The 11,039-nt window shown below is 33.5% G+C and overlaps 1 protein-coding gene across 1 annotated transcript in view; it reads left to right on the forward strand.

Moving 5' to 3' along the window:
• LOC136041986 (3'-5' RNA helicase YTHDC2-like) overlaps positions 1 to 11,039 on the forward strand; it is a 103,272-nt gene that overhangs the window by 66,051 nt on the left and 26,182 nt on the right. The window contains exons 11-13 of the mRNA XM_065726806.1: positions 1,610 to 1,786; positions 4,167 to 4,447; positions 8,782 to 8,896. Of these exons, the coding sequence (XP_065582878.1) occupies positions 1,610 to 1,786; positions 4,167 to 4,447; positions 8,782 to 8,896 (573 nt within the window). The remainder of the gene's footprint in view (positions 1 to 1,609; positions 1,787 to 4,166; positions 4,448 to 8,781; positions 8,897 to 11,039) is intronic.

The following is an 11,039-nucleotide window of genomic DNA, read 5'->3' on the forward strand; positions in this document are numbered from 1 at the left end:
GCTTGGTGGATAGAATAAACAAATGTCCTTGATACGTGATTGAAGAATCGTACTGGATTCGCTCTCTTTGGGGGAGTTGGGGGGAGGGGTTCAGTGATTTGGCGAGTTTGGTGCTTCTGGACGTGCTAGGACGATGAAAATTGGTAGGCGTGTCAGGGAGCTGCACAATTTGACTTGATAAAGTCGTTTTCCTAGATTCGACCATCTGGGGGGCCAAAGTGAGAGGAAAAATTAGAAAAAATTAGGTATTTATAACTTACGAGTGGGTGATCGGATCTTAATGAATTTTGATATTTTGAAGGACATCGTGACTCAGAGCTCTTATTTTAAATCCAGACCGGCATTAAGCCTCTTATTTTCCTTTTTAAATTAATCTATTTATTGATAGAATTTTGTTAGAGCTCGTACCATATGATCTCTTGGCTCTTAGCTCTTCTCGCCTCGTCACAAGTGCCGTATGAGCTCTTGGCTCTTGTTTTCTTAATTGTCCAATCCTCTTAATTGACCAATCTTCTTTTTTCTCAGCACTTGTCGTTCAGTCCACTACACAGTGTTTCACTTTTCGTTTCGATTTGCAACTTCATTCGTAAATTCTTTGAATCTATTTTCATCGCCTTTCCCAACTGTGTTTGAGGAACGGAGTTTATTGTTTTGGTTCATTGCCAAATGCACGATCTAGGCAAAAAAAGAACAAAAAACAAACGAAATATAGGAAGTCGAATTACTAGAAAGAAGAACAAAAAGCTCGACACAACATGAAAATCAGCAAAAAGCTGTGTCAATTTCTTGGCTTATTTTACCTTGGGGGCCGCCACTCCTTGAGTGGCTTGCAACCACCAACTTTGAAATCGTTGTTTCTTGGCTAAATTCTACCCTGTATTTGTGGAACGTTGATTCAATCTTCTTTAGCATGTTACAGAGCCAGGAATTGTATTTCTTTGGAAACAGTCTGATTGAAAACACCTGAACCCAGGAATGTCCTGCTTAAAAGACCACATGGTGGGGAAAGAAAGCATGATCGTTCCAGCTTCGGCCGAGATGTGGATATAGAAAATTCTTAAGTTTTTCGATTTTTTTCATTTTTTTTTGTTGTTGTCAAAGCAGAAAACGTAAAAAGGATAGGCTTTAGGTGATGTACTCATGGGTACAGATAAGGAGAAGGACATCCCTCCATAGTTCCTAGGGGTCTTTATGTGTCCATATTTGTCGACACACTCTTTATATCCCCCCTCCAAACTCAAAACCATAGTTTCACCCCTTGATGTACTATCCAGTGTGTTGACTTCAGTCAGCTTAACACTGCGACGAGTTTGCAGTAGTAATAGTCTACGTTTGCTGTTTTATAATTTTTTATTTTTTTTTCAGAGAGGAACTGGTTCGGAACCCTCTTGTCTGAGGTGGATCAGTAAACAAGAGGCTCATGAACGCTCTAACTACGCTTGTCTTTTTGTTCCCCTTGTCTTTATATCCCCCCCTCCAAACTCAAAACCATAGTTTCACCCCTTGATGTACTATCCAGTGTGTTGACTTCAGTCAGCTTAATACTGCGACGAGTTTGCAGTAGTAATAGTCTACGTTTGCTGTTTTATAATTTTTTATTGTTTTTCAGAGAGGAACTGGTTCGGAACCCTCTTGTCTGAGGTGGATCAGTAAACAAGAGGCTCATGAACGCTCTAACTACGCTTGTCTTTTTGTTCCTGGCTGTTGCTACAGACTTTATACGCAGTGGGATTTGAAAAAATTTCCTGACGCTGTTGAACCAGAAATTACCTCAACAGGAGTAACAGTGAGTTTTTTCTGTGTTTTCTGTAGTTTTTTCCCCTTTGTTTTCTGCGGGTTATTTGTTGATAAACTAAGTATATTTAAATTTTGACAGAATATTTTGACCTCAATTGTTTATAATTTAGTATAAGTCTAAAGGTTTATCTTAGTTAGAAGTTTTATTAAGCTGGATTTTTTCTTCTTTTTTTTTCTTTAGCCACTTTTTAAACACAGTTCTAAAAAAAAAGGTTTTTTGGATTTGTTTATATTTACAATGCCTTTACACACCTCGGGCTGCTGAATTTAAACTAGAAAAGAACTATCTGACCGTCCGTTTCTAGTATCTCAGAGTTTGTATATTTGAATTGTTATAAGTAAAATACATATAAATTTATATATAATAAATATTAAAATATATGGTTATAAGTTTGCAAGAAAAGTAGTAAAAGAGAAAATACTAAAATGATCTTTTCTTTTTCTGATGTTCTTTTTCTGTAAAAGCGCAGTTCCATTGAATTAGAGACTACTCTATGGAAGTCTATGTGAGTTTTTTTCCCTTTTATACGCATATGTGTTTCCCTCATTTACTTGTTAATAAAATAGGAATATCACATTTTTTAAAAGCACAAATTACGTAGTTTCAGTTTAATGGCACCTAGACTATAAATAAGTCACAGAAGAAGTAAGCCATTCTTTCTAATCTAGCCGTTATATGTAATAATGAAATTTGTTTTAATTTTTTTCTGTGGGGGGGTAGACAAATTTTTAAAGTCCGTAAATATAGTGATCTATAGGAAGAAAAAAAAAGGAGATATGGGTAAAAGTTTAGATCTCTGGAAAAAATTGGGGAGAGGGGCTGGACTAAAGGCATGCACTGCTTACGAGGTGTGGTATCACTTACTGGTTGCTTTAAATACAAAGAATACCAATTCATTTCTTTAGATGGCTGAAATTATTATATTTCTCTTTTGTGCAGCCTCTGAATATTTCTCAAGGGAAAAACTAGTTTCCTTATTCTGTCCTTTGGGACACAGCCAAGAATGTTATCTAAAGCCCTGAAATTAAAAAAAATTAAGCGATATTGGTTTTTATACCTGTCTCAAATCAGAGCTGCTTTTTTTATTTATGATATGTTTTATCCTTTTTTAAATTCAAATATCATCCGAAAAACGGTTTCACGCCTGCTGCCTTACCTATTAAATTTGGATATAAGGGGACCCTCTCTCTGAAATCTGTTTATGTAACGCCGGGGAAAATCTAAAAGTTATGGTCAAAAAGTAAATATTTTCTAATTTTTATTTCTCTTTCCGGGGAAAAATGCTCCCCCTGAGGGTTAGACCCCTATGCACGTATAACTACTGCTTGCATAGCTAGATAATTTTGACCGGGGATGACTTTCTGCGTTCATTCGATGCAGCTTTTTCGGCTTATGCAGCTTTGTATGTGAATACAACCCAAAAAGCACTTTTTTTTATTTCCTGCATTGGTGCAGTGGCTTTGATCTCAGGTTGTTATTGCGGGGCCAAGAGTTCGAACCTGACCGTAGCAATACACTGCCAGACCAATGCATGGACATAAGTAGTGAAAAAGAGTCGTTAATCCGATACAATACAATACTTTTTTTATTAGCTAAAGAAGGTTAGATTACAGGAAATTATGTACTTTTATTAATTTTCGACTTTTTTTGTTATACTTAAAAATGCCTTTTTGGTTTTTGTAGTGAACTAAATTAAGAACGCTACAGTAGAAAAGAGATAAATGAAGCTGATTTTATATTTTTGTTTTTGTAATAATTTAATAATTTTACTGAGTAGCGGAAGAAATACGTTGTTTGTTTTGTTTTAATTTTTGGCTTTTTTTACTTTTTGTGAGATGAACTTCAGTTTTGCCACTTTTTTAGTTTTCCCTTCCCATAATTTTTCTAAATGAAATGGAAAATTTCGTTGACCTTACGAAAATTAAAAATTTACCTATATACTGCAATTTTATAGTTTTTCAGCCTGCATATTAGCATCCCATAAAATCCATATTTATCCACCTGAGAAAAAAAAGTGTCACTTTTATTTATCCTTTTAATTTATCTTTTTTAATTGTCGTACATTGGACCTAAGATAAAAAGAACCCATTTGGTCGAAAAGGTAGAGTAGTTATATAGACCTTTAATTGGAGCTCAATTTTGAGTTATCAAAGTAAACGTGTTTGAATTTTTTAGTTTTCAGGGTAAACTTAAGTTATCGATGGGGCTACTACTTTTTATTTCTTCTGTTAAACCCATTTTAAAACGCCCAAGTCTGTTCTCGCGTTAGTTCCCAATGCTCTTATGTTATTCATAGCGATGTTCTTTGCTTTTTGTAATAGGATAATTTTTTGTTGTGTAAAAATTTAAGCAAGCTCTTTTCTTTAAGGATATGATGTTATATTCTCGTCTTTTTCATTTTCCACAATCAGATGCTTGTATTGACATCTTAACAACGTTGCCACATACTCCAGGACCCATTGAAATACTCAAGGCCAATTCCATGCTGCACACTATTAACCTGCTAGACTTGCACAATGATTTAACAGTTTTTGGTTATTTGGTAACTGAACTGGATCTACCAATTAATGCTGCCAGAATGCTTCTATTTGGAGTTATTCTTAAATGTATTGATCCAGTGTTGACAATTGCTTCATGCTTGGACTTCAAGTAAGTTGATATAGTAGAATAGTTCCTAATTAATGTAGAATAGAATATATTTTTCTTTCTAGGGCTATCATGAAATTATAATATAATAGTACCTAAATAGTGAGAATAGTATATATCCTTCTCTGTGGGGGTGTAACGAGAGTATGATAGAATAATCCCTAAATAATGTAGAATAGTATATTTCCAACTTTCTAGGGCTATAATGAGAGTTTAATAGAATAGTACTTACATAGTGTAGAATAGTATATATCTCTCTTTGTAGGGCTATGATGAGAGTATAATGCAATAATCCCTAGATAGTGCAGAATAGTATATATTTCTCTTTCTAGGGCTATAATGAGACTTTAATAGAATAGTACCTAAATATTGTAGAATAATATATATCCCTCTTTCTAGGGCTATAATGAGGGTTTAATAGAAAAGCTCCTAAATAATGTAGAATAGTATATATTCTTCTTCCTAGGGCAATAATAAGAGTATAAAAGAATAATCCTTAAATAGTGTAGAATAGCGTATATCCCCCATTCTAGGGCTATAATAAGAATTTAATAGAATATTTCCTAAATAATGTAGAATAGTATATATTCTTCTTTCTAGAGCTATAACGAGAATATAATAAAATATTACCTAAATAGTGAGAATAGTATATATCCCTCTTTGTAAGGCTATAACGAGAGTATAATAGAATAATCTCTAAATAGTACAGATTAGTATATATCCCTCTTTCTAGGGCTATAATAAGATCATGATAGAATAGTACTTAAAAAGTGTAGAATAGCACATATCCCTCTTTTTAGGGCTATAACGAGAGTGTAATAAAATTTTACCTAGATTGTGTAAAGTAAATATCCCACTTTTTAGGGCTATGATGATAGAAAGGTTAAAATGGCTAGGACACATTGTGTGGATGGAGAATGGAAGATGGTCCTTTTTGGTCATCCATCTAGGGCCAAATGAAAAGTGGGTCTTCCACAAATGGGGTTGGGAAGAGGTCGTAAAAGAGGATTTAATGGCAATTTGAACTTCCTGGGAGGATGTAAAGAGGGAGGTCTTGAGTAAACTGGGATGTATGAGGAGCGTGCGTAGTTGTGTTAGCCTCAAGCGGCTTGGTTTTGCGGTGAGTTTTTTGTAGCAGTAGTAGTAGCATTAGTATTTGATATTTTCTAAATAATTGGATTGGATTGGAATGAATGGATTGAAAAACTTTGAATAGATCGAGACGGGGAAGGAGTGTGTGCAGCTGTGTTGGTCTCAGGTGGCTTGGTGCTTAGTAGTAGTAGCAGTATTATCTTAATCCCTAAAAACTCTCCTTGCACAAACAAGTGCTCCTAAATAGTATTTAAAAAAAACTAAGTAGATTTTTCGTTTGTAGTTATCCTCCGAAATTCTGTTGTTTTACGAAACGTTTTTATGTTGCTGCAGCTGATTTGACTGAGAGACAAGTATTTATAGGGAGCGTTTGGACCACTCGAAAATCTCAGGCTTTTTCGGTTATTTGTGAATTCTGATGAAGGTGATATATTGTTTGTTTTTTAGTAAATCATCTTTTATTGTAGAGCAAATTGATGTGATTACGTAATTAAAACTTACAGAAGTAATTAGTAAATTCATTTTCTGATGTAAAAATCTTTTCTGTAATTTGAATGCCAAATAATCCTCCTTGTTCAAAAAGAACTCTTTAATAAAAGTAAATAATTTTTTTTTCTTTTGTGAAATTTTGTTGTGAAGTTTAACCGTTTTTGTGTTACCACAGTTGTTTTGATTCAGAAACTATTTGGGCCGCTCTACCAGATTTTGTTTGTTTCTGTTTTGTGTATAATGCTGAATGTATTTAATTTTTTTTTTCAAATCCGTCTACGAAAGCATAAAGAGGACTGGGCATATACATAGAAAAAAAAAGATAAAAACAAAAAAAGAGCATTTACACTGACAGAGCAGCAACACCCAGGGGTGGCTCGAACGGGGTGTTGGGGGGCGAGCGAAGTCGTATAAGTCGTTTATTTTGGCCTCATTGAGGTTATAGATAATATTTATTTCAACAAAGCGACTATCACAAGCCCAAAAGGGCCGAATTCGCACTTCAGCGTCAGTACAACATCATAAATTGCAATCAATAAAAAGTCAAACGATAAAAACTCGTAAAGTTAAAACAGGGAAAACAAATTTAAACAAAAATGTAGCTAGCAAGAATTAAAAAGTTTGCAATTGCAAAATAAACACTATAAGATAAGAGTGGAGTGAGAAAAAAAAAAAAAAAAAAAAAAAAAAAAAAGGGGTGGGGTATTAATTTAAAATTTCAACTATGCGAGGGATTAATGTTCTTAGATAAGATAAGATATTTAATTTCAAAAAATAACTATCACAAGCCCCGAGGGACGCATTCCGGAATTCGCATTCCAGAGTCATAAAACCATAAAAATAAAAACACATCATAAAAATAGCACAACAACTAAAAAACTGGTTAAACAATGTCAAAAACAACTAAATCAGAAAGGCAAAGCCATTCATTTGTCAAAAAAAAGAAAAAATTAAACGGCAATATGTCAGAAAGTTGAAAAGGTAAGTCATAAAACAAAACTAAAAGGGTGAGATAAAATTAGCGTTGAAAAGGTTTAAAAGAGAACATATAAACAATCGGTGGGAACAAACGAATCAAACGAACAACGACCTAAAGCACCTCACATGAAAGAGAGAAAAAAAAACGGGGGGAGGCGAAACTAGTTGGCTATTTTATTTATTTTTTCTGTGATGAAGAGGTACCGGGTGCTCAGTTCTGAGACAGTCAAAGCTGTATTTCCTTCTCCTGGAAACACTTTTGTATTTTCAAACTTCTTGGTAAAGAAATCTTTTCTTGAAAATCCAAAATTTTTCAAGCGGATACGGAAAACTTACCTTAAAAAGCTCACTCTGAAGAGCTTCAGTAAATAGATTTAGAGAGCCAAGTGAGTAAGAGTCTATGGGACAGTTTAAGAGTGTATTTCTTTTGGCCTCATCTCTTTATTAACAATTTCAGGTCTTTCAAAGCTGCTTCACTTCAAAGAGCTGAGAGTATTTAGAGAGCCAAAAAAGCAAAGATTTAATTGACACTCTTTTTCTTTTGGTATCATCTTTTCTCGACAATTTTAAGATTTTTCAAGCGGATACGAAAAACTTACCTTAAAGAGCTCACTCTGAAGAGCTCCAGTAAACAGATTTAGAGAGCCAAGTGAGCAAGGATCTATGAGACAGTTTAAGAGTGTATTTCTTTTTGCCTCATCTCTTTATTGACAATTTCAGGTCTTTCAAAGCTGCTTCTAAAACTGACTTCAAAGAGCTGAGAGTATTTAGAGAGCCAAAAAAGCAAAGATTTAATTGACACTATATTTCTTTTGGTACCATCTTTTCTTGAAAATTCCAAGATTTTTCAAGCGGATACGAGAAACTTACCTTAAAGAGCTCACTCTGAAGAGCTTCAGTAAATAGATTTAGAGAGTCAAGTGAGCTAGGATCTATGGGTCAGTTTAAGAGTGTATTTCTTTTTGCCTTATCTCTTTATTGACAATTTCAGGTCTTTCAGAGCTGCTTCTAAAACTGACTTCAAAGAGCTGAGAGTATTTAGAGAGCCAAAAAAGCAAGGATTTAATTGACACTATATTTCTTTTGGTACCATCTTTTCTTGAAAATTTCAAGATGTTCCAAGCGGATACGAAAAACTTACTTTAAAGAGCGTCTGTAAATTGGTAAAGGGAGCCAAGTTAGCAAGAATCTATGGGACAGTTTAAGAGTATAATTGTTTTGGTGTTATTTCTGTATTGACAATTCCAGGACTTCCAAAGCAGCTGCAAAAAAACTGAGTTTAAAGAGCCGATAATAAATAGATTTAGAGAGCCAAGTGAGCAAGGATTTAGGGGACAGTATATTTCTTTTGGTGATATTTCTTTATTGACAATTTCAGGACTTTCAGAGCAACTGCGAAAAACTGAGTTTAAAGAGCCGATAGTAAATAGATTTAGAGAGCCAAGTAAGCAAGGATTTATGGGACAGTATATTTCTTTTGGTGGGATTTCTTTACTCACACTTAAAAGATTTTCGGAGCAGCTAGGAAAAACTGACTTTACAGAGTTAACTTTAAGTTCGACTAAAAAACTGACTTCAAAACTTCCACTGAAACAAAGTTTGAGTACAGTGATGGGCTGATTCTGATCAACAGAAAAACAAATGACAAAATTTCTCCTCCACTTTCAGCATGGTCATGGCGTGTATATTTTGCAAATTTGGCTATTTGGCTTTACTACTTTTTTTCCTGTTATACTTATTCTATATTGTAACGCTTTCTTTGCTTTCTAATACCCTAGATCAGAGTTTGCCAAGCTTTTTAGATGCCCCATTGCTATGGCAAGTGCGAGACAGACTTTTGGGATATCCAGCAATGTTGTTAGTGATCACCTTATTGTTCTAAAGGCTTTGCAGGTAGTCCACACTTTTCTATAGTTCTGCTTCATCTAGCTTATCATATTTAGTGTATGTTTTATATGATTAAGCATATTGTAAAATATCTAACTATTTCATCTATTTGGTAGCATCGATAACTATCAGTAGGAAATAGCCCAATCTGAAAACTTCGACGTGATGCTATGTATGCTATTTAACCGGTAGGAGTTTTGCTAAGAGCATAGACTTTTAAAATCTGGCTAGTCCTGGGCTGTCCCCCAGGAGATTTTTATATTGCCTAAAATATCGCTAAATTAGAACTTAAATCACTAGATTATTGAAGAAAATCACTAAATCAACCAAAAAATCACTAAAGTCTAATGATTTTTTTTTACCGGGTGGCAACCATAGGTCAGTCAGCTACAAGGTTGCCACGTCAGGTTACATTCGTACCGTTTTTGCTAAATTTTAGGTGAAAAGTTACTTTTTATGTTATGGTCCTAAAATCATTACGTTTATGTTAGGTTTGTCAATAATCATTAACTTGATCCTTTTCTGAGCAATCGGTTTTTCCCTGTGAAAAAAATCAAACTGCATCCAGTTTAGTCATGATGTTATTAGTGTTTATATTGTTTCACTCTGTGATCGAATAATATTTTCAGACCATTTTAATATTTTCAATTATTAAAATGAGAAAACATACGTTCTGCTCGCTGGTACAGTAAGTAAGGGTAATATGCTTATTCGTGTGATTATCATTTGCAATACTTGTGATATCCCACACAGGATCCTCGCAAGAGATCAGGCGCTTTTTTTCTAGAGACAAGCGACTATAATTCAACGCGCATCCATTCAGTAGATTTCGTTCAAATGTAAATTCTTTTAAGTTAACCCTGTTTTGTCTCACAGTTAGGGTATCAACTGGGAACTTTTCGGAATAATTTCCCTCTGTTATAGCGGTAGGAGAGAATGGGACTTACAATTTTGTGGAAGGGCAAACCATTTTTCTATGGTTCTAAGAAAACTGTATACGGCACAGAATTTTTTCTTTTTGAAGTTCTGGTAGGCTCTTCTCATCTGGTAGGCTCTTTGGCTTGATGCTTATAATGGATATATTCTTATCATGAAAACTAAATCAGTTGACTAGCAGTATAGACCTTATGTTTATTGCATTTCTTTTTACAACCTGCTTGATATTTAGATTAAAAAATATCTTGGCTAGCCATTATAATTCCATTTTGTTTGTGTTTGGTTATCGAATCTAAAGTTGGAATCAGGCCAATTGGATTTTGATAACCATTTTTCTTAAACAAATCGTTTCACATGCTATCTGGTTGTTTGAATAAAAAATGTCTCTTAAGGGCCTCTTGGTTGTCTTCTACTAATAATCCATATTTAATAATATTAAAAACTTGATATTTAGTTAAGAACCCTAGGCTAGCTTCTGCTTCCACATTACTGTAGTCTTATTTAATCTTTGTGTTTGTCTTTAACTTTGTACTGTAGTGTTTTTTGTTGTTTTTTTTTTATCTTTGTCTAGGCCTAGTTTTTCGAGCCTGTCTTCGGGCTTGCCTAGTTTTTCGAGTCAAGTATATATATATATATATATATATATATATATATATATATATATATATATATATATATATATATATATATATGTATGTATATATATATGTATATATATATGTACATATATATATATATATATATATATATATATATATATATATATATATATATATATATATATATATATATAATATATATATATATATATATATATATATATATATATATATATATATATATATATATATATATATATTGAAAAAAAAAGAAATTACTAGTGCAACAACACAAACACAAAATAACCCACACCAAATAAACCCAACAAACACAGAATAAACCCACACCAAAGAAAAAGAAGAAAAAAAAGAAGACTGTTTTCCTACTTTAGTAATTTAAATCGATCAGTACTTGAACGAGACCTTATCCTTACTCATCCATCCAATTACATAGGTCAAACAGCATAGCCATGCACAATCAACCGCAAAGAATAATCCATGGACAGGCAGTCGTATATAACTAAAGAAAGAAATAACTAAGTAAAAGAAATTACTAGTGCAACAACACAAACACAGAATAACCCACACCAAATAAACCCAACAAACACAGAATA

This window comes from Artemia franciscana, unplaced genomic scaffold (genome assembly GCF_032884065.1).
Source record: "Artemia franciscana unplaced genomic scaffold, ASM3288406v1 PGA_scaffold_53, whole genome shotgun sequence".
NCBI classification, from domain to species: Eukaryota; Metazoa; Arthropoda; class Branchiopoda; order Anostraca; family Artemiidae; genus Artemia; species Artemia franciscana.